The 24,989-nt window shown below is 45.7% G+C and overlaps 1 protein-coding gene across 1 annotated transcript in view; it reads left to right on the top strand.

The window, feature by feature from the left end:
* Positions 1-2,886: 2,886 nt before the first annotated feature.
* Positions 2,887-24,989, top strand: part of ASAH2 (N-acylsphingosine amidohydrolase 2) — a 113,043-nt gene continuing 90,940 nt past the window's right edge. Inside the window, exons 1-5 of the mRNA XM_088464661.1 lie at positions 2,887-3,016; positions 15,754-15,911; positions 17,457-17,606; positions 21,422-21,598; positions 22,544-22,671. Coding sequence (XP_088320787.1) covers positions 2,887-3,016; positions 15,754-15,911; positions 17,457-17,606; positions 21,422-21,598; positions 22,544-22,671 — 743 coding nt within the window. The remainder of the gene's footprint in view (positions 3,017-15,753; positions 15,912-17,456; positions 17,607-21,421; positions 21,599-22,543; positions 22,672-24,989) is intronic.

Here is a 24,989-nt window from a genome sequence, read left to right as displayed (position 1 = left end):
AATTTATATTCCACAAAAATCATTCAGGCAATTAGATGGCCTAATATCCTCCCTTATTTGGGCTAATCATATAGCCCGCATTCGGCTGGATACTCTTACCAGGTCACGGGACTCCGGTGGGCTTGCGCTACCTCATTTTAAGTTCTATTACTATGCATCACAATTAGCACATTTGTGGTTATGGCTACAGGACTCGGGCGCAGATGCTTTACCTGCCCTTATGGTGATGCAGGTGTCCCGGGCACACCCCTCTTCAAATGCTTTTAAGTGACACTGTCAGGGGAATGGGGACTCCACTAGTTAAACAAGCTGTCCACATTTGGAAGCTGACTTCCCAGATATTTCAGGGACAGGGATGGGATTCTGATACTCCTTTGTATGGTACCCGAGGGCTTACTGAGCTATCCTCGCTCCAAGTTAGAGAGGTCTGGGGAAAATGGGAGGTATTGTCTGTTGTACACTTCTGGGATGTTTAAGTAATTCCATCAGTTGCAACAAGAGTTTGGCATACCCAAAAATTACTTTAATAGATATCTTCAGCGTTGTCATGCCATAAATGCTCAGTTTGTGGATGCCCCCTCAGTGAGCTAGGATTCCCCTGTTAAACAACTACTGCGGTCTGTTGGTCCTCGGCATTTGGTCTCTATATTATATTCAGGTATGTTAAGAGAGCATCAAAATATATATCTGTATAGTGGCTATGCACCTATTATAGATACGTCCCTGGGGAAGAGTGCTGGATTGATCCTCGGCAGGATGGACCTAATTTTTTCTCCGGAGTTCCCCACTTTTCGAGGATTGCCAGCCCTGGACTGACCAGTTTGGGGTTGGAGAATAGGTATGCTGTGTGTCTCACTGCTGTGGCATTAATAACCTGGCTGGTTCAGTCCGGTGCTGGTTATAGGAGGGGGAAGGCCACATAATATTTTCCTGTACCAGAACGGGCTCAGAGTTTTTTTTTTTAAGCAAAAGTGGGAGGTAGACCTGGGCGTACTGTCCGATGAAATATGGGTAGACAGAGAACAGACGTGCTCTGTCTGTGCTGCTGTTGTTCAAGGGTGCAGTGTTGTCGGGCTGGGGCTGCAGTACATAAAGGGGGGCTGCAGTACATAAAGGGGTGCTGCTGTGTTGTCCTGTCCATCAAGAGGCTAGGGCTGCTGTACATAAAGGGGTGCTGTGTCGTCCAGCGGTGCTCTGTCAATCCAGGGGTGCTCTTCCCCAGTGTAAAAACAATAAAAGTTAAATAAAATTATCATTCCACAAAAACAAAAAAAAAAAGATCTGTTTGATTTTTTTTTTGTGTGCTAGTAGCTACGCTATTATTGTTCGGTGACACTGCCGGCCAGACCAGAGTTTATCATCCATGTATTTGTGACTCTGCAGGTGGTCCGTCCGCACTCCACAGGGGTGCTTTGTTGTCCATAAAGGGGTGCTGTGTTGTTCATCAAGGGGCTGCTGCCAGGTTGGGAATTGCTTTTCTAGTGAAGTGGTATCTAGATGGGATTTGGTAGCGGGGACACAGAACCTCAATTAACTGTCCAAAACCCACTGCATTATTGCCAGATATTGGACACACATCTAAAACCAGCATAGATGTTATGGTGTCAGTGATCCGCTGCGCAACTGGGTGACTGCTGTCATACTTGCTCCCCCTTGCAAAGGATTGTTTAACAGTCAATTGTTTTTTAAAGTGCTACTAGTAGTTTTCCTGGTCCCCTTCTGGGATGAAAATCCACTCCCAGCAGCAGCAGGCATAGCGCTCAAGGATTCTTCTGGGGCAAGGACTGATGTGAATGATTTAAATATTGTTTGTAAATATTGTTTGTAAATGCCTCCCTTCCTCCCCTCCCCTCCTCCCTCATAAATTTGCTTTGGAATGAAAAAATGAAATTGAATTTACTACTAATCAAATCTTCCTTTCCCTGCCTTCAACTACATACATACTCCAACTCCCTGAGGCCTCTTGAATAATAAAAACATTTGTCTCCTGATGTGCCATGTTGGAAGTTGAACTGCCTCAGCTGCTGCAATCTTTGACATGCGGTTGCTGAATGCCAAAAATGTCTAGAAATGTTTATAGCCACAGACAGCATCTCCTGCATGCCCCTTTAACTTTAAAAAATATTCTGAACCACCAAGTTGATTTTGTGGGAAAAACATGGGACATATTGTTCACTCATGCTCTCCCCTCTTCCCTCATAAATTTGCTTCGGAATAAAAAAATTTAATTACATTTACTACCAATCAACCCTTCCTGTCCCTGCCTTCAACTACATACATACTCCATCTTCCTCAGGCCTCTTTATTAATGAAAACATATGTTTCCTTATGCCATGTTGGAAGTTGAACTGCCACGTGTTTGTGCCACCCACTGCTGCCACTTAGCTTAGTCAGCCAGCTAGCTTGGTGCAAATTTTGAGCCTAAATCGGATGAAAACAATATTGTGAGCTATGAGGTGGTTAAAATTTACTGGAAACGAGTGTTATTGAGGATAATAATACTGTAGGAACAAAAAACAAGCAAACAAATGATGTGATATTAGCGGTTTTTATCAATTTTTGAAAAAAAAATACAGATCCAAAACCTAAACCAAAAACACAAGGGCAGTTTTGGCAAAACCAAATCTAGATCCAAAACACGAAGGAGATACAGATCCAAAACTAAAACACGGGTGTCGGCGCACATCCTTAAGAAGTACACGTCGACTTTAACGCTTGCTCATAGGTGGTGCTTTCACAATCTCCCTCAAATGCATTTTCAAAAGTAGGCAAGTATGGCACAAATGTGCCCTTCCCCAATTATGGAAAAATGTGCCATTGTCTAATATGCTCTTTGTCTCTTTACTTTGTAGATTTGTACTGACTGACCTGTGACATCAAAAGAAAATGGGAAAAAAGAAAAGTATTTTCAGCCGGCTGGAAGTGGCCTTCATTGTGCTAATTGTGTTACTTATTGGCATTTCAGCAGGGTTTATTGCTATAATATTTGTCCTGGAAAATATGGAGCGTAACCCTAGTAAGTTCAACCATCCTAACACATTGTATTGTGGCTTCGTATGATGCTGGGAAATAATTCCTGGGTGAAAACAATAGGAGACATTTTAAAATATGTCATCATAATTAATGTTGTTGTTTTTTTTGCCACAATTGTGCCGCTTCTTGCAATAATAATCCATATCTGATTTCTATTCTTATTATAGCTAAGCTGTTTTCTTTAAAAAATCTACAGCAATATTCATTCTTGTCTCCCTGGGTTATCAATGATACAGCTTTGCTTTGCTCTGTGCAGTAGATATTATTTTATCCAGGGAGTAGCTTTATTTCATATACCAGTGCATATAAAATCACTGCAGGGTTAGGTGGGATCGAAAAGTTCATAATAACAAATACACATTTCACATGCACGGCAACAAAAATGGCAGACTTTTATCTAACTTACTTTGTGGAGAGAGAATTAGTTCTGCCATTTTGGCCCTAACTGATGACAAGGGCTGCTTGCACACTGAGGGCCTGATTCAGAGCCGGACGCTCTGACCAGAGCGCTCGCTCTGAATCAGGGTCCTCCTCTATGAAAATGGAGCGGCCTCCTGGCCGCTCGTATAGCTGTGGGTGACCACCCACAGCATATGCGAGCGGCCAAAAAGATGGTCGCGATGGTCTTGACCATCGCGACCATCGGACTTGCGACGGAGACCCTGCGGTAGGGTCTCCCTGCCACAAGCCCTGGAGTGATTTTGGCTCTATCAGAGCCAAAATCACCCCCACTGACATCACTAGTGATGTCAGTGGGGCCGGCTTCAGACGGTAGGCGTTCCCATGGTAACGCCTCCGCCTGGCAGGTACGCCCCCGGCACGCCCACCAAAGGGGGCGTGCTGTCAATCAACATCGACAGCACGCCCCTTTGGTGTGAGACCCGGAGCGATGGAAAGCCCGTCACTCCCCGGGTCTCGCGCATGCGCACGACGGAGCTCCCTCCGTCGTGCGTATGCGCAGTGGGGAACATTGACCCGCTTGCGAGCGTACTGCTGCTCGCGAGTGGGTCTGAATGACCCCCTGAGGGTCCAGCCATTTTGGACATACTTCACACTTTTTACTCTAAGCTATATACTCAGGAGCATATTGATATGGCAAATAAACAGGCTTTTTGGGACAAAATTGTCCTTCCACAACTGACAGACGATCATCGATTAATCCTAACCCAACCCATAACTGAATTGGAAGTAACTACAGCCATTAAGGATCTTAAACCATGTAAATCTCAGGGCCCTGATGGCTATTCTGGAGAATTTTACAAAATTCTCCAATCTTCGGTAATCACCCCCTTAACAAATCTCTACAACTCCATTCTCTCTGGCAATCCCCAGCCTGCCTATTTCAAGGATGCTATCATAAAAGTACTACCTAAACCGGATAGAGATCCAACCTTGCCTGCTTCTTATATCGCTATTGAACGTAGACTACAAACTATTTACAAAAATAATAGCAGAACGGTTTAAGTTGCTGGTGCCCTCCTTGGTACATCCAGACCAAACTGGATTCATATGGGGACGTAGTGCAGTCTCCAATATTCGCAAGGTTCTTGCTATATTACAACATTTAGAGGAGATACATGAGGGTGCTCTTCATATCCTTCTCTCACTTGACGCAGAGAAGGCTTTTGACCTCATAGTGTGGGACCACCTGTATGAATCTTTGCACAGATTTGGTTTTCCCTGTCAAATTATAACCCTTATCCAATTATTGAATTCGTCTTCCTCTTCCCGTATCATGGCTAACAATTTCTTATCAGCTCCATTTCTAATCCAAAGAGGTACCAGACAAGGCTGTCCCCTACCTCCGTTACTATTCGCTCTTGTCTTAGAACCCCTGGCTATTGCCCTTAGGACCAACTCGTCATTTCATGGGATACAGGTGGGTAGAATGGAGTTGAAGCTCTCTTTGTATGCTGACGATATGCTCCTGTTTATCTCACAACCTACACTATCTGTACCCGCAATACTGGAAGAAATTTCCTGTTTCAGCTCCTTTGCAGGATATAAAATTAATATTGAAAACTATGAGGTTTTACCACTGACGCGACCCGAACTGTTGCATCCATCAGTGTTCTACTATTTGTACTATCTTTCAGGTTACTAATTCCAGATTAAAATATCTGGGTATCTGTATCACGCCTTCTATAAATCATATATATGCGGCCAGTTTCCTAGGACTACCAGATATTCAGACCTATTCATATGCAGCAGCGTTCAGATACATCTCCGACTGGTTCTTGACCCAATCCCATTTTACTAATCTTCAACTAGAAGAGGCATTGTTCTTTCCCTTTTCTCCAGTGGCCCTTTTGCATATTCCTCGCGCAAAGCTTCCTATAGGAATCACCCACAACATTTTCTTTATGGATACCTATAAAGCCTGGTCTGCAATAAATAAACGTCTGGGCTCACACCCACATCTTACTAAATACATACCTCTCTGGGGTAACCCAGATTTTCCACCGTTCCTTACAATATCCCATTACAAGTCGTGGAACCAAAAAGGGATTGCGGCTATCAGAAACATTTTGACCCTGGAGGCAATCTTTATTCCTGCCAACAAATGAAGGATATTTATGATATTCCTAACTCACAATTTTTTTAATACCTACAAACCAGACATTATATCAACAGCAAAATACCTTCTGGTTCGTATGTATCACTACTAGCTCCAACTATCCCTTCCCCTCTATATTCTGTTTTCACTTTGGTCTCTAGCAACAAGTACAAACTTAAATACTTATACAATAATTTGCTATCTAATAATGTACTGGGTTCATGGAAACGAGTCTGGTCGTCTTGGCATCAGGATTTTCCAGATTTCAACTTTCCAGAACAAGTTATGACTTTATTCCCGTCCACTATGAAATGGCTCAGCCCGGCTAGACTGCAGGAAACTCATATTAAGTTTTTGAATAGAGCGTATATTTCCCAAGCACAGCAAAGTCATATGCTCCCAAGTGAACCGAGCAATTGCCCAAAATGTCATGCAACCTCAGCAAATTTTTGACATAATATTTGGCAGTGTCCTAAAATAAAGAAGTTTTGGTATAAAATACACACTTTTATTACTCAGATTGCTAGAGTTAGATTGCCATGTTCTTGGGAAGCTTTCCTTTTTGCTGATTTCACCTCTTGGTCGCCAACACTTATTTCCCCTTCAATGTTACCCTTTCTCACTGTAATGGTTACTCTAGCAAAGAAACTAATTCTGCAGAAATGGATCTCTAAGGTAGCTCCTTTTTTAGAAATGCTTAAATTGGAATTGCTTAACATAATCTATTATGACAGACGTATGGCGATGTATGATATTGAAAAAGGTGTTATTAGACTCTATAACAAATGGGAAACTTACCTCAACTATCTACCCACTCAGACTTATGAGCAGATTATAAAGGTGTTTGAAGACACCACATGGATATATAAATCCATGAATGCACTATAAATGTGGATGACTCCCCAACCTTCCCTTCTCCTTCTTTTTCTCTCTTTTCCTTTAACCAATTTCTTTAATTGGACTCAGTTACATTGTCTTTAGTTAAACTATATAAATTTTGAATAAAATAAAATTAGAATTTATGAGGAACATGGCAAATATACAATCTTGACTGTATAACCCACTTGTATTGTATTAACCAAGCATAATTCTTGCCGTGAATTTGTAATGTAATACTATATATTATTGTCCTTGTCTTGACCTCTTTGAATTCAATAAAAATTGTTTTTCAAAATAAAAATAAAAAATTGCAGGATGATATAAAAAAACATGACGGAATACAAAGATGAGTACAGCTATAATAATGTCCGGACATTATTAGAGCTGTACTCATCTTTGTATTCCGTCAATGGAAAAAAATAGAGGCCTAGAATATATATTTTTTTGTTGGCTGGATGTTTGCATAAGAGACCCACCAGTATACCCTAGGTGGTTGGATACTTGCATAAAAGACCTGCCAGTATACCCTAGCTGGTTGGATACTTGTATAAGAGACCCACCAGTATACCCTAGCTGGTTGGATACTTGTATAAGAGACCCACCAGTATACCCTAGCTGGTTGGATACTTGTATAAGAGACCCACCAGTATACCCTAGCTGGTTGGATACTTGCATAAGAGACCCGCCAGTATACCCTAGTTGGTTGGATACTTGCATAAGAGACCCGCCAGCATACCTGAGTTGGTTGGATACTTGCATAGAAGACCCACCAGTATTCCTTAGTTGGATTGATATTTGCATAAGAGTCTGCCAGTATACTTTAGTGGGCCAGATACTTGCATAAGAGACCCATCTGTATACTGTAGTTGGTTGGATACTTGCACAAGAGCCCCACCAGTATACAGTATACCTTAGTTGGTTGGATACTTGCATAAGAGACCCCCCAGTATACCTTAATTGGTCAGATACTTGCATAAGAGACCCCCCAGTATACCTTAATTGGTCAGATACTTGCATAAGAGACCCGCCTGTATACTTTAGTTCAGGCATGTCAAACTCAAAATCCCAACCGGTCAAAATATTCAAGGTCTAAGAGTGTGTGGGCCGCAAGAAAAAAAAAGTCATATGCAATTTTGATCTAGGGCGCAATAAGATATAGCAATATATAGTTTGCAGTGTAAGTTCCACAAAACAATTAATATAACATTATAAAAATTGCAGGCAAAGTTAGGTTGCAATGTAAGTGCATATAACTATCACATCACATCACATCACATAATAATATAATAATATGCTCCAGACCCCATCCCCACATGACATAATAATATAATAATATGCTCCAGACCCCATCCCCACGGGACTTAATAATATAATAATATGCTCCAGACCCCATCCCCACATGACATAACAATATAATAATATGCTCCAGACCCCATCCCCACATGCAGAGCCGTAACTAGACTTTTTGGTGCCCTGTAGAGCATTGGCGCCCCCCCATTTTATAAATAGGGACATAAGATAGTGCACCTGAAAAAGAGCCAAGACCTCATGGGGAAGGGCCAGGGAAGAGATAGGAGAGACCAGGAGATGCTGGGGATAAAAGAACAGGAAGCTACAAGTGAGAATGATAATAAACCGGAAAATTGACAGGCCCAAACAGCGCCCCCTGTCCACCATAGTTACGGCCCTGCCCACATGACAGTATAATAATATGCTTCAAACCCCCCTTGTAATAATATGCTCCACAAACACCAGCCCCACAAAATTATATATATGCTCCAGTCGCCCCCCCCCTCATCTCCTCACGCACATGTGCACTGAACAAGACTGTGCCCCCCCCCCATTGGTCCGCCATAATAATATACCACAGTTGCTTTCACACAGAGAATAAAAGATAGACAATACCTGTGCGATACACTGCAATGACTGCATCCATTATCCGGCCACGGCACCCCTATCCTACAACGCATGTGAGGGGAGGGCCCCCGGAGAGAAGTTGGCAGCCAGGCAGCCCAGCAACAGTAGCAAATATGAGTGAGTGACGTGACTGTCATCGCTGGATGCACACTGGCACACTGAGAGTGTAAATAAGTGGGTGGGGATCCCGGCTGGGCCGCATAATATATGTATTTGGGCCCACACTGTCGGGCCGCAGAAAATGTTTGACATGTCTGCCTTAATTGGTCAGATGCTTGCATAAGAGGCTCACCTGTATATCTTAGTTGGTTGAATGCTTGCATAAGAGGCCCGCCAGTATACGTTAGTCGGTCGGATAATTGCATAAGAGACTCGCCAGTATACCTTAGTTAGTCGGATACTTGCATAAGAGACCCGGCTGTATAGCTTAGTTGGTCAGATACTTGTATAAGATACCCGCCTGTATAGCTTAGTTGGTCAGATACCTGTATAAGAGACCCGCCTGTATACCTTGGTCAGATTCTTGCATAAGAGACCCGTCTGTATACCTTAGTTAGTTGGATACTTGCATAAGAGACCCACCTGTATAGCTTAGTTGGTCAGATACTTGTATAAGACACCCGCCTGTATAGCTTAGTTGGTCAGATACTTGTATAAGAGACCCGCCTGTATACCTTGGTCAGATGCTTGCATAAGAGACCCGTCTGTATAGCTTAGTTGGTCAGATACTTGCATATGAGACCCGTCAATATACATTAGTTGGCCTGTATACTTGCACAAGAGACCCATCTGTATACATTAGTTGGCCTGTATACTTGCATAAGAGACCCATCTGTATACATTAGTTGGCCTGTATACTTGCATAAGAGATCCATCTGTATACATTAGCTGGCCTCCCGAAAATCGGGCGCCACTCCAGGCACCCCGCAAGAGTAGGCAAGTCCCCCTCATTGTCCGCCGAACCCCTCGCCCGCACATGAAAGTGGGCAGTTCGGGGACAATGATGCGGTTCGCGCTGAATTGCGTCATCATATCCCCGCCCCCTGCTTTGTAATGCTGGTAATATCAGCATTATAAAGCGGGGGTGGGTCAACGATGATGCGATCATGCGGACACGCCTCCTCTCCACTCACTTCAGATGCCACCCTCCCTGCTGGACCGACCTGGCCGCCCCCTCCCGAAGTATGAAATGGGATCATCAGTGCCATTTCCCTGCATTGGTTATAAGGTACAATGATGGATCAGTGTGTTTTCATCAACAAGTAGATCTTACTGAGCTACAACTGCTGCTTTGGGGCTCGTTTAAATTTAGGCCGGGATGCGGTAAAACTGCGGTAAAACCCCCAAAAATGCAATTTTCCGCAAATGTACTAAGCATCAGATTGCCACATTCAGGTGGTGTTATCAAATAGAAGCCTATGAGCTCTTCTTGGGATGCTCCAGGCTCTGAGGGATCAGATCCCTCCTATCACCCCCCGCGGCCCAGAGTGACTTCTGGGTTTTAAACCCAGAAGTCTCTCTGTCCGGCAACATCACAAAGAACAGCTCTTATTGGGGGGAGCTCTCCTCTGCGATATTCTTGGTACATACTGCGATTATTTATTTATGTTTATTACCAGTTATTTATATAGTGCACACAAATTCCGCAGCGCTTTATAGAGAATATTTGCCCATTCACATCAGTCCCTGCCCCAGTGGAGCTTACAATCTATGGGCCTGATTCAGAGCCGCTTGTAAGCGGCCGCTCGTTCGCTCCGAGCGACGTTCGCACAACTGCGCATGTGCATGGGTCGTAATGCGCATGCGCCAACCAGTCAGTGCGATCGGAAATCGAGCGCTTGCAAAATAGCGAGTGCCTGCTAATTTGAGTGACAGGATGAGGCATTTGTGGGTGGTAACAGGGGAAGGTGCTTGAAAACGGGGAGTGGAGATCCGAACGCAGGTCAAAACGGGCGTTTTAAGGGTGTGCATAATTAACAAAGCAGCGTCATTGACCACGTCACTTGGTTGTCTCTTAGCCTGAACTGTTCGCATGATTGCGGTAGGATAAACCTACCACAAGCACTGCGAGCAGTTCAGATGCCTTTCGATGTACTCGATTAATCTAATAAATAGCGGAGATGACGTAGGATGCGAGCGGCCAGGGGGCGTCTTTACAAAACAGCGAGCGCATGTTTCTATTCGCTCGCTCAGACATAGAGACGTCAACAGAACGCAAAGAGCGAGCGCTCAATTTAAATAGCCGGCCCCTTTTTATGACCGAGCGAGCGCAAATAGCGCCCGGCTCTGAATCAGGCCCTATGTTCCCTACCACATCCACACACATATACACACGAGGGTTAATTTTTGTTGGGAGCCAATTAACCTACCAGTATATTTTTGGAGTGTGGGAGGAAACCGGAGGAAACCCACGCAAGCACAGGGAGAATATACAAACTCCACACAGTTATGGTCATAGTGGGAATCGAACCCGTGACCTATTGGGCAGTAATGCTAACCATTACACCGTCTGTGCTGCCCGTAATGAACCGCGATATGTACCCAAAGTCATGGGGGATGTACTGCTCCACGGATGCGACGCTTAGTACATCCCACCCTTAGATGTAAGTCAGCTTTATGATATGCCTCCCAGGCGGAACAGTACATGTCCATTATAATGCTGTGCTCATAAGTGTTACTTTCACAAACTTCCTTGAATGCTTTTTCAAAAGTAGGCAAGTATGATGCAGGGTGTCCCAGGGGAAATTTACACTGATGTCTGAAAAGGTGTAACCCGGCTTAATGGACATTCTCATGTAGGCAAGGTTCCGTGAGGGGTTGGGTATGGATTGCCGGTGGTCGGGATTCCGCTGGTCAGAATATCGACAGCGGCATCCCGACAGTCAGAATCCGACACCCACAGGTAAGTATGCTAGCACTAACCCTAACCCCTACCCTAATCCTCCCTCCCTGGTGCCTAAGCGTAACTTCCCCCCCTGCACCCACGATACTTACCTTCATGATACCAGCGGTTGGGACTGGTGATGGGATCCCGATGCTGTTGGGATTTTTGTACCGGTAATTAGACCATCAGCATCCTGCACACTAGCTACATCCCTTCCGTGAGGACATGTAAATGGAACTGCATGCTATGCAGTGTTGGAGTTAAGTGTAGACATGCTTGTTTTCAGATGTATCTATTGCACATAGTATAGGGCAGGTGCACACTGACGGTGCTGACTAGTAGGAAACCAATTGTACACATAGGTGGCGGAATACAGCTCTGCATATGGAGAAATAGACGCACAAATTCCCAATTCCCGTACAACTCTGCATCAGGCCACTTGTACCCAACCAAAAGATCTTTCTGATTAATAACATTACAGTCAGATCATATTTAGCAGGATTTAAAACACATTTAAGTGTGGGCGGAAAAAATTGACAATCAAATCAATTTCATTGTGTAGTATAACATGGTCTAAATAAAGGGCATAATTACCAAAGATATTTTGTGGTAAATCCCCCTAAAACAGCTGTTTTCAGAGGATTCCCACTAATGGAGGGACCACATCAGATATCACCGATATTCGCCATTTTCCCTCCATTTCCAACCGCAAAACCAGACCCCATAGAAACATTTTAAAATTTACCAAGCAGCTTGGCCCGGTGGCTAACACTATCCTGAGAAAGCATTAGCCCATAGTAGTCAATGGGCTACTACTCTATGTCATATTTTCCCAGAGACTGACCCTCTGGATCTCTCCATTCAGCTCTCTGTACCGGGCACGCCAACTGTAATAAATGCGAGCAGTCATTTTCATCACTGCTTTGTGAGTTGGGGTGAAATATTGCACCACTGCTGCATTTTAAATACAGTGAAATATTATTATTATTATTATTATTATTATTATTATTATCGTTTATTTATATGGTGCCACAAGTGTTCCGCAGCGCCTTACAAAGTACATAAACAAATGATTGATTTACAGTGACTTACAGTACAGTACAATACATTACATGGATAATATACATTGCTACATTCACGACCATAACACCCAGATAAGCAACAATGCAAAGCAATCAAGTGTTAGATGCCCTGGTAGAGAGTAAGAAGCAGATGAAGGTATAGTAAGGAGATGGACAAGAGGGTGGTGGGCCCTGCTCATAGGAGCTTACATTCTAAGGGGGAGGGACAGACAGACAGGGGTGAAACAGATGGGGTAGGCAGGGAGAGAGGAGTATGTAGCAGCAAGTTAAGATGAGAGCTGGAAGGCTTTGATGAAATAGTGGGTCTTGAGAGCACGTTTGAAGGATTGTAGAGAGGTGGAGAGTCTGATGGGAAGCGGGAGAGAATTCCAAAGGTGGGGAGCAGCGCGGGCAAAATCTTGTAGGCGGGAGTGGGAGGAAGTAATCAATTGGCATGAGAGGCGGCGTGCATTTGTTGAACGAAAAAGGCGGACAGGAGAGTGAAGGGAGATGAGATCAGAGATGTAAATAGAAGAGGAATGGCTGAGGGCTTTGTAAGTGAGTGTGAGAACCTTAAATTGCGTTCTAAAGGGGAAGGGGAGCCAGTGGAGGGCTTGTAGGAGAGGGGAGGCAGATGCAGAGGGTTTTGAGAGGAAGATGAGCCGAGCAGCAGCATTGAGGACAGACTGGAGAGGGGAGAGAAGGGATTTGGGGAGGCCAGATAGGAGAAGGTTACAGTAGTCCAATCTGCAGATGACCAAAGTGTATGAGGGTTTTAGTGGCATCCTGGGTGAGAAAGGGTCTAATCTTGGAAATATTTTTAAGATGAAAGCGACAGGACTGTGAGAGATTCTGGATATGTGGTTTGAAGGAGAGGGAGGAGTCCAGGATAACTCCAAGACAGCGCACTTTGGGGCTAGAGGAGATAGTTGTGCCATCAATAGATAAAGAAATGGTGGGAAGTGTGGTTATGTAGGGGGGAGGGAAGATGATACGCTCAGTCTTAGACATATTAAGTTTAAGAAATCGCTGGGACATCCAGGAAGAAATGGCAGAGAGACAGTTGGAGACACGAGTGAGGAGAGAGGGAGAGAGGTCAGGGGAGGAAAGGTAGATCTGAGTATCATCAGCATAGAGATGATATTGGAGGTCAAAAGAGCTGATTAGTTCACCTACTGAGGATGTATAGAGTGAGAAAAGGAGAGGTCCAAGAACAGAACCTTGGGGAACACCCACTGCAAGAGGCTGTGGGGGAGAAGAGGAGTCATGAGAGGAGACAGAGAAGGATCGGTCAGAGAGGTAGGAGGCTAGCCAGGAGAGGGCAGTGTCACGCAGACCAAGGGAGTGAAGGATTTGCAGAAGGAGAGGGTGGTCCACAGTGTCAAAAGCAGCAGAAAGGTCAAGGAGAATGAGCAGAGAGTAGTGGCCCTTGGATTTAGCAGCAAGGAGGTCATTGCTGACTTTTGTGAGGGCAGTTTCAGTGGAGTGGAGAGAGCGGAAGCCAGAATGAAAAGGGTCAAGGAGGGAATGAGAGGAAAGAAAGGTGGTAAGGCGCTTGAAAACAACACGCTCAAGGAGCTTGGAAGCAAAAGGGAGGAGAGAGATGGGACGGTAGTTGGAGAGAGTGTTAGAATCAAGGGTTGTTTTTTTTAGTATGGGGGAGACAAGGGCATGTTTGAATGCAGACAGGACAGTGCCTGATGATAGGGAGAGATTAAAGAGGTGGGCAAGATGGAGAGAGGTAGCAGAGGAGACGTGAAGGGATAGGGTCAAGGGGGGAGGTGGAAGGGGGGGAGGACTGGATGAGGGACATGACTTCCTCTCCAGATACAGGGGAGAAGAAAGTTAGAGTCGGTAAAATTGAAGGAGAGGGGTGATCTGGGAAGAGAGGCTGAAGTGGATAGCAGGAGGACTGGTAGGATATGATGTCCTGACGTATGGAGTTAATTTTAGATGTAAAGTAGGTAGCAAAATGAAGGGCAGAGAGCGAGGAGGTGGTGGGCGGAGGAGGGAGTCGAAGGTGGTGAAGAGACGTTGGGGATTTGAGGAATGAGAGGAGATGAGATTCTTGAAATATGACTGTTTAGAGAGGGAAAGGGCAGCACTGTATGATGAGAGCATAAATTTGAAATGGAGAAAATCAGCCTTAGAGCGTGATCTTCTCCACAGTCGTTCGGCAGTTCGCGAACACTTTTGCAGTTATCTGGTGCATTTGGAATGCCAGGGTTGAGGTGTAAATCTGCAAGGGTGAATAGTGATCGCCGGAGCAACAGACTCCAGAGCAGAAGTAAGGGAGGTATTGTATAGAGAAATGGCTTTTTCAGGGCAGGAGAGAGAGAGGATAGGGGAGAGAAGTGAGTCAAGCTGGGAAGAAAAAGAAACGGTGTCAATAGCGTCAATGTTACGCTTAGTGATTGTGGCCTTAGGAGGTAGAGGAAGGGAAGGAGAGAGGGATAGGTTAAAAGAGGGAAGGTGATGGTCTGAGAGGGGGAATGGGGAATTGGAGTAATCAGAAATATCACAACGGTGAGTAAAGACCAGGTCAAGCGAATGCCCACTCACATGGGAGGGTGAGGAGGTCCATTGGGAGAGACCAAATGAAGACATGAGGGTGAGGAGTTTGGAGGCAGAGGCTTCTGTGGGGATATCAATAGGAATATTGAAGTCACCTAGGATAATAGAGGGAAGGTCAGAGGAGAGAAAGTGAGGAAGCCAGGAAGCGAAGTTGTCAATGAATTTGGAAGGAGGGCCAGGGGGACGGTAAATGACAGCTACTCTCAGGTGAACTGGTTAGAAGAGGCGTATAGCATGAACCTCAAATGTAGAGAAAGTAAGAGATGGTTCAGAGGTTAGGAGTTGGTAGAAGTAACCTGTTAAAGAGCATTAAAAAGCAAATGGAATACTTTAAAGGGAATATTTACTAACAACTGCATATAAAATGAGGTTGTGGTATTAAAAGTTCACCACAAATCATCATGAAAATGATGGCTTGCATTTAACAAAGTTGGGGTGCCAAGACAGAGCTCCCAAAAAAACCCTCTGTCCCAGTGAATGCCTAGAAGCAAAATGATAAATACTGCTATCACTTTGCTTCCAGGTTCGGCATCAGCATGTGCACTGTGCATGCACGGCGGTGGTCTGCGCATGCGTTAGTGGTGCTGATGGAAGGGTTGAATATTGTGTAAGAGTAGCCCATAGCCTACTATTGGCTAACGCCATCAGATGCCTACTGACAGCATAGTAGCCCCCATTTCACCACAGGTGGCTTCAATCATAAATTAAGAGAGAAATCCAGGAGCAGAGCCTTTTGTACCAGGTGGAAGGGGTCATATTGGAGGGTCTGATATTCTCATATTTTATCATTGACTTGAGACTTTTTGGCATATTTAAAAGTATGTTTTAAATAGTGATTTTTTTTTCAGGTTCAACAACTTCATCACCACAACAAACAACAACAAAAACAACAACAACAACCACCACAACAAAATCATCCCAAACCACATCTGATTCTTACCCTAATGCCTATCTCCTTGGTGCTGGACGAGCAGACTGTACTGGATTATTGGCAGATGTTCCTCTGGTATATGACCCTTTTACATAAAACACGTGTTCTATTATTGTATATGTATTGTAATAGCAATAGCTAGTATTTTTTGTTTGCCATCCTTAGCTTGCAGAAAAGTATTAGTGAGGTTGGTATAGGTGGCAGCACGATAAGATCTTCAATAGCATCTACAGCAGTGGTTCTCAAACTCGGTCCTCAGTACCCCAAACACAGTGCTGTAGCTACCGCTCCCGGCACCCGGGGCAGACCACGCCCCTATTGTATGATGTCATGTAGAGTGGGCGTGGCCTGCACCCGGCTCCGGGATTACAGCAATATGGATGCTCCGGGCTGTTGTTAGGGCAGCATTGTGATCGTCTGTAGCGTCCTAAGGACGCCCCAGGCGTTTACTGCTGCAGAGATTTTGGCAGCAGGGTCTTGTTACAGGTTAGATGCCGTAGCTGTGGAAGATCAGCGGAGCCGCCCACAGAGTGCTGCGCAGTACGGTCGCACCACTCGCACACCCCTAGTTACGGCCCTGCCCAAACAGGTCACGTTTTCCAGGTCACCCAGCACGTGCACAGGTGCAGTCATTACTCACTGACACATTTTAAAAGATTCACAGGTGGAGCTAATTATCTCACTTGTGATTCTCTGCAGAGACCTGGAAAACATGCACTGCTTGGGGTCCTGATGACCAAATTTGAGAATTTGTGCTGTATAGAGGGCCTGATTCAGAGCCGGACGCTCTTGAAGAGTGCTCGCTCTGAATCAGGGCGTTTTTTATTTTTATTTTGTTGCTGCTCGCTAAGCTGTGGGTGACCACCCACAGCTTTTGCGAGCGGCCAGGTGATGGTCGCGATGGCCGCGACCATCGCGGCTTGCGACGAGACCCTTGTGGTAGGGTCTTGTCTGTTGCAAGCCCCAGAGAGCTTCCTGCTCTAACAGAGCAGGAATCTCTCCACTGACATCACTGGTGATGTCAGTGGTGCCTCCCACAAACGGCAGGCGTTCCTTTTGTGTAGTCACCCCCCCTCCCCGCCTACAAAACGAGGCGAGCTGTCGACCAACATCAAGTGAGTCCCGGAGCGAGATAATTTCTCTCTCGCTCCGGGACTAGCACATGCGCGCGCCACCCCACCATCGACCCGCTTGCGAGCGCTATGCGCTCGCGAACGGGTCTGAATCAGGCCCAGAGATGGGTTATTAAAGAGTTTGAGAGGGTCTAATTGGGGGTGCTAGGGAATCCATAAGTGGTCAGCGATGGAGGAGATGTCCTGTAGGCGAGAGGTGTATACCAGATACTAGACAAGTGCTCTTGCCAAAAGTATAGCAAAGCCTGTAAGGAATCATGGTTTGTAATGTTGAAAGGAATTATGTTATACACATTCAAATTAATAGATTAGTATTTACTTTTACCAGTGTTTCTCTATTTTTGTTTTCGTTAGGTATTTCTGTTTTCAGCCTAGTCCCAATAAAATAATGAAACTATTATATGTCACTAGTTTTGTGCATCACCTGTACTCAGGTAATTATCCTGATACTTCATTAATAACTGTTATTTTGCCTGTTGCTTCCCAGATGGGATATGCTAGTAGTGAACAAGTGGCCAAAGGACTTCACACGCGGCAGTACAGTCGAGCGTTTATTGTAGCAGAGCCAGATAATTCCAAACGGGTGGTGTTTGTCAGTGCTGACATCGGGATGGTGTCTCAAAGAGTCAGACTTGAGGTATGTTTAGCTAATTATGTCTCCTTCAGCTGAGATAACCATTACACTTCATTTTTAAAGATTTGATATCTATAACATAATTTATTATGTTTGGCTCATAAGCATAATGTCAAACAAGTCCCACCTGGGCATGTGTAACATGGTGTGAAAGGCTTAATTGAAACTAAACCACTTCATCTGTCTAGAATGATTACAATTTCTCAAGATTATGGGGTACGTGTACTAAAGGTCCCCATACATAAGCAATTGATAGCAGCAATCGTGCAATTTGCAATCGATTGTATATAAAAATCTTTCCCTTTTTCAATCGATTGTGGCAATTCTGCAATCTGCAATCGATTGAAATAGGGAAATATTTTTATACACAATCAATTGCAAATTGCACAATTGTTGCAATCAATTGCTGATGTATGGGGGCCTTAAGCCTTGGAGAGAGATAAAGTACCAACCAATCAGCTCCTAACTGTAACTTTTTCAAACAAATCCTGTAAGATGGCAGCTAGGAGCTGATTGGTTAGTACTTTGGGGCAGATGTACTAAGCTCTGGAAAGTGATAAATTGGGGAGTGATAAACTACCAACCAATCAGATCCTAACTGTCATTTTTCAAACACAGCCTGTTAGTTGGTACTTTATCTCTCCCCACTTTTTCTCTCTCCAAGACTTAATACATTTACCCCATAGTCTCACATTCAATTGAAACACCTAGGGCCCGATTCTAAGTCACATGCTGTGGCATCCATGTCTGTGTCTTTTGCCGGTTGCATGTCTGCGACTTTATGCAAATACAGCTACAAGCCCCTCCCTGGTGTATAGCCGTGCGTCTTTAGACTAAACCATTGGTTGCACCATCGAAAGTTGCACCAGCCCCATGCTAGGTGCAGATTGTCTGTCAGAGTATGGCCTCCAATGTGAACGATTATGTGCGTTTGCAGCTACTTCAGTGATACCCCTTTTACACCTGAAAACCTGGGTTATTGCAGGGTTAACCTGGGCAGCTCCTTGGTGTAAAAGGGGTGAGGTAAATAGCAGGGTTTAACACGGGAGTAACCCGTGAAACCCTGCTGTGTGTACTGCGCACTTCGGGTCTTGATGACCTGCAGTGCGCTGCAAGCCGGCCGATTGGTCCGGCTCCAGTGTCGCTTGGAGATTACGTCATCTCCAAGCGTCCACTTTCACGCCGGAAAAGCCGGATCTATGCAGAACCGACTGCGGTGTGAGCGGTGCCGACTCGGGAATATCCCGAGTTGGCGCTGGCTAAATTCCGGGTCTGATCTGGATAGGAACCCTGTTCCAACTCCAGGTCAGACCCGGAATTTTGGTGGAAAAGGAGTATTACTCTCCCATGAGACGGTACATCTCCATATGTCCACATAGCCACCTCTCTCTCACCTCCCAGTCACTGCCCAGGTATGCCCAATGCATCTTAAAGACATTTCTGAGACCGTGCACCGCTATACACAAAGACTGTGGACGAATGCACAGTGCAACTTAAATGCATGCACAGAAGAAGAAAAATCACTCAACAATTTACATTTATCAGTTACAGTAAGTCAAAGAAATCTCTGTCTAAATGTAGGGTTATATATAACCAAGCCTATCTAACATCTGAATTCTTAAAGAACACAAAGATATTTCTGCAGAAATAATGAGACAATGATCAGCTCCATAAGCTGCTGTGTCAGCCTGGACTGAGATTTCCATAGGTGTAAATATCATTTCCTTACTTGGGCAAACTATGAGCCACTATATCAACTTGCTGCCTTCTGGTTCCCTCCTGCGTCATAGTTCCCCTGTCTGGGGAGATAGGTATCAAACGAATGTAGTCTGGATTTACGGTAATTGTTTTAATTTCACATCAACTAAATATTAGACTTTTTTGCAAGGGCTTGCCAGAGACAGTCACTGTAATTAATTGGAGTGTAAAAAATCTTAGTATCAGAAACTGCTTTCCTCATATAATACCTAATGTTATTTTCCTCCCAGGTGGTTATGCTGCATAGACTTTATAGCGCCAACAGGGTTGTAACTAGCTATGGGAGATCAGGGCATTTACGCAGAGTGCAGAGGCTCTGTGGGCGGCAACAACGCTGCTATGAGAGTGCCTGGAACGGCACCCTGCAGCCAAGATTGCTGCTGCAGCACCCGCGGAGCATCCTGTGGATGCAATTAGACGGGCACCCTGCACAGTATATACAGCCAACTGGTGTCCTGTGGAGGTGAGGTCAATGGCTGGGGAGGCACACATGTATAAAATTAAAAACACAGTTTTTATAACAAAATACTGGAGCATGACAGGGAGTATGATAGGGGAGGCTCTACATGACCCTGGTCAGCCTGACTGCACATCCCTGGTCAGCACTGCGCTTACTAGAGCAGCCGGTCATATCGCCTTCTGTGCAACATAATAATGTAATGTTTGCAACGTCATGACGTTGTTCGCTCAGTGGGCAGGGCTGGTTGCGCCCTGTTATGGCTCTGACCACCATTTTTCCCGATTCATCAAGGAAGCGGCTGTGCAATACCATCCAACAAAAATGCTAATGCAGCAGGAGGGGTCTGTAGGAAATAGACACCTCCTCTATGCATCTGTGATCTGAGTGCAGCGTCCATAGGCGCTGCCTCAGATCACCATCTTGACCATTGGTCGTGACGGGTTCTGCTTTGACCAGGCTGCGTAAGCTAAAGCTTACGCCGCCTGGCCGGCTCCTGGCAGTTTGCAAGGCCATGAAATCTGCGTCCTATCTATGAGGTCTTTTTACTAAGCAGTGTTAGGAGACAGAGTGAAAAGGTGCCAGCCAATCAGCTCCTAACTGTCATCTCACAGGCTGTGTTTGAAAAATGACAGTTGGGAGCTGATTGGCTGGCACCTTATCATTTTCTTATCACTTTTCACTCTGTCTCCTAACACTGCTTAGTAAATAGACCCCTTAGTAAATTGACCCCTATGACTCAGACTCTGGCCTCGGCACTCCCAGGAAATGGGGGCGACACTCACCCTGGCGCAACCCCCTCCCCGCCCCCAAATGACCACAGTCTCTCAATTAGGTTGTGGTTCAGGGGGCTCTGTGACCGTGATCGCAAGACCCTTCTGCACATGTGCAGAATGGGTCCTGTGTATGCACAGATGCCCCACCAGCGAATATGTACTGTATGTAAGCCATCGGGCATACATATCTGAATCAGGCCCCATATACATGCCATTAGGACCGACTGTCCCTAATTTCCATGGACAGTCCTGGGTTTTAAACACTTACCCATACCTCCCAACATGACCCTCTCCAGGAGGGACACAGTGCTCTGGTCCTGGACTTCCCTGGTAAGTTATGATTGGTGGCGGCTCCAGAGGTGGGGCTGCAGCACAGTCCAAAATTCAAATAGGGGAGTCACACCAACTGCTAGTGAGTCCCAGCCAGTGATGTTTGGCAGCGTGTGAAATGACAGTTGGTGTGACTCCCCTATTTGACTTTTGAACTGGGCTGCAGCCCCACCTCTTACCAGGGAAGACCAGAACCAGAGCATTGTGTCCCTCCTGGAGAGGGTCATGTTGGGAGGTATGCTTTCCACTTAAACTTTATTGTCTGTGTAAATGTGGATGTTTTTCATTAGTGACCATCTACATTCTTGACATTTATTATTCTTATTATAAGATCTATAAGGTCAGATTTGTTAGACAGCAGTATCTGATACATATACTTAATAGAGGCTGGATATTGAAAATGAAAGACGCTATGTAAGAGTTCTAAGGGGGCACCGTTTGAGAATCTATGATGTGGAGATTGAATGTTTGTCAGTGTCTTGTATTTTCCTGCTAAGGTGCTGGAGAAACTGAAAGGAAAGTACGGAGATCTCTACAGACAGGACAATGTTCTCCTAAGTGGCACACACACACATTCAGGACCAGCTGGGTATTTCCAGTACACAATCTTCATGCTGACAAGCATGGGATTTCACCGAGACGCTGCTGATGCCATTGTCAATGGTATTGTCAAGGTATGATAGTTAGTGCAGTTATATCATAAGATAAATCACTGTTACTTTGATCTCCTATGTTTTTCAGTGGCTGCTGTATGATAGTCAGACTTATCTGTTGTGTACCATGACGCAGACTTTAACACACATTTGAACTGATAGTTATGTAACCCTTCCCCTCCCTAGCAGTGTGCAGTCATATTATTATTATAGTCTATTTTACCTATTCAGAGTAAGCAGTACACTGTGGGCCTGATTCAGAGCCGGACGCTATTTGCACTCGCTCGTTCAGAAAAAGGGGCCGGATATTTTAATTGAGCGCTCGCTCTTTGCGGTCTGTTGTTGCCTCTATGTCTGTGCGAGCGAACGAAACATGCGCTCGCTATGTTGTAAAGACGCCCCCTGGCCGTTTGCATCATACGTCATCTCCGCTATTTATTAGATTAATCGAGTACATCGAAAGGCGTCTGAACTGCTCGCAGTGCTTGTGGTTGGATTTTACTACCGCAATCATGCGAACAGTTCAGGCTAAGAGACAACCAAGTGACGTTGCCGATGCCGCTGCTTTGTTAATTATGCGCACCCTTAAAACACCCGTTTTGACCGTTTGGCACGCCTGCGTTCGGATCTCCACTCCCCGTTTTCAAGCACCTTCCCCTGTTACCACCCACAAACGCCTCATCCTGTCACTCAAATTAGCAGGCACTCGCTATTTTGCGAACACACGATTTCCGATCTCACTGACTGGTTGGCGCATGCGCATTACCACCCATACGCATGTGCAGATGTGCGAACATCGCTCGGAGCGAACGAGCGGCCGCTTACGAGTGGCTCTGAATCAGGCCCTGTGTCCATTAAATGCAATAGATAGATGTTCCCTTAGTCCATTAAAGACATAAGTGGTTATAATGGTCCATTATAAATGTAATGGCTGCTTGTGATTTTATTGTATCTTTCTGTGTCTAGAGCATTGACATAGCACATAGAACCATGAAAAGAGGAAGGATCTTTGTGAATAAAGGCCCCGTCGATAAGAGTCATATCAACAGAAGCCCTTCCTCGTATCTTCGCAACCCACAGTCTGAGCGAGACAGGTGAGGAGGTCACTGTGATGTTAGATCTATGACCACATAGTTACTGGGGCTGACTCTGAGTCATGCACAAAAGCACACACAGCCAGGGCCGTCTCTTCCATTGGGCCTTTAGGGCAGTTGCCCAAGGGCCCAAAGCTTCAAGGGGCCCTAGGGCAACTCCCCCGCCGGTAAGGTAAGCAGCTGCAGGCAGTATGTGTCTCTGTGACACAGTGACAAACACACAGCCACCTGTGATGGCAGCTGTGTATTTGTTTTAGCAGCTGATGAGAGTCAGACAGAGGGGCCTATTCATCATACCTAAAGTTTCTCTGGAGGTAATTAGGTTTTGAGTTCTACCTAATTACAGGAGGAATTCATCATTCCTCCTCCCCATAACTATCTGTTCCGAAAAGCTGTAATTTTTCCAATGACAGCTTTTCGGGAAATAGATAGTTATCCCTCTCTACACTAACTTACCGCAGCTGGAATCTGTGCTGCGCATGCGCTGTTACATCTGTAAAACCAGCGCATGCGCAGCACTGCCTACAGATGCGGTAATTTTGTGTGTTCCCCTCCGCTCACGCCCCCAGTCCAGCACTTACCTGCCTGCGCAGCAGCCTCTGGCTCCGTCTGCTATGCTGAAATTGTGTTCTCCCAGCAGCACACAGTACTGTTTAGAAAAAAAAAAAGTTTTTTTTTTCTAAACTTTATTATGCTCTGCTGGGGAAAACACATGACAGCATAGCAGACGGAGCCAGAGGAGAGACCAGAGCGCCGGAGAGAGACGCCAGGGGACCTCAACAGCTGGAAGCTGTTAAGTGTTACCTACTATTCGCCACCTCACAGTGGCGAATAGTAACACCATGAAATTCCGAAAATACATAGTTTTCGGAATTTGATGAATAGCCTAATTTCCATATCCTCATACTAATGTATGGGGGAGTGTGGAAATTAACGCAGGGGGACTTAGCAAGGAGATTTCAGTGATATCTCTTGTGCTAAGTGTGTTCATGAATACTAAAATAACCTTAATTAAGGAAAATGTCCTTAAAAACGTTATTTTAGTGTTGATGAATAGGCCCCTGACTCTCATCGGCTGCTGCTCCCACTGCCGGAGCCGGGCATCTTCTGGCTCCCGCAGTGGGTGATGGGAGAGACGTCATGACGCCTCTCCCATAATGCAGAGCGACCCGGCCCGGGAGGACGGACGGAGGAACGGATGGTGGCGGCGGGAATTCAGGTAAGTGTTTATTTTTTATTTGTCTACTAGGGGGGTGGACAGGACCACTACTGGGGGCACTACAAGGGAGGGACCACTACTGAGGGCAATACAAGGGGGGACTACTACTGGGAGCACTACAAGGGGGGGACCACTACTGGGGGCACTACAAGGGGGGGACCACTACTGGGGGCACTACAAGGGGGAGACCACTACTGGGGGCACTACAAGGGGGGGACTACTACTGGGGGCACTACAAGGGGGACCACTACTGGGGGCACTACAAGGGGGGACCACTACTGGGGGAACTACAAGGGGGGGGATATTACTGGGGGCAGTACAAGGGGGGAACTACTACTGGGGGCAGTACAAGGGGGACTACTACTGGGGGCACTACAAGGGGGGGACTACTACTGGAGGCAATACAAGGTGGGGACAACTACTAGGGGAACTACAAGGGGAGGGGACCACTACTAGGGGCACTACAAGGGGGGGACTACCACTGGGGGCACTGCATCGGGGGACCACTACTGGGGGCTCTATATAAAGGGCAATACTGGGGGTACTGTATAGGGGGGGACTGCAACTGGGGCCACTATATAAAGGGCACTGCATAAGGGGTACCGCTATTGGGGACACTGCATGGAGGTCTACTGCTGGAGGCACTATATAAGGGCCATTGCATAGGGAGTACCACTACTGGGGAAACTGCATTGGGGGGACTACTACTGGGGGGCACAATGGGTGGGTAGGGGCCCCAGTGCATTGCTTTGCCCAGGGCCCACACTGCTGTTAAGACAGCCCTGCACGCAGCAGCATCTACAGTATTAGTGGTTGCCCATCTGCAAGTTCATGCACACTCCTTCCCTTGTTTTCATCCATTCAGCTGAATGTGTAAGGACTGAGAGCCTGATTTTAGCACCCGTGCACGCTGTAATACTGATTGGTGCATCCTTATACGCCACCATGGAAACTTGCACCAGCCCTAGGATGGGTACAGTTTCTCTGTCTGACTATGGCCTCCTAAACCTGTGACAGTGTGTCTGGGAACGCACCCGCTTCCACTGACACGCCCATAACACGCCCACTGAACAGATCATTGTTGCGTGTGCTACTACCC

Source organism: Taudactylus pleione, unplaced genomic scaffold (genome assembly GCF_031769625.1).
Source record: "Taudactylus pleione unplaced genomic scaffold, aTauple2 ptg001745l, whole genome shotgun sequence".
Lineage (NCBI taxonomy): Eukaryota > Metazoa > Chordata > Amphibia > Anura > Myobatrachidae > Taudactylus > Taudactylus pleione.
The sequence above is the reverse complement of the archived record's forward strand: the minus strand, read 5'-3'. Positions and strand labels throughout refer to the sequence as shown.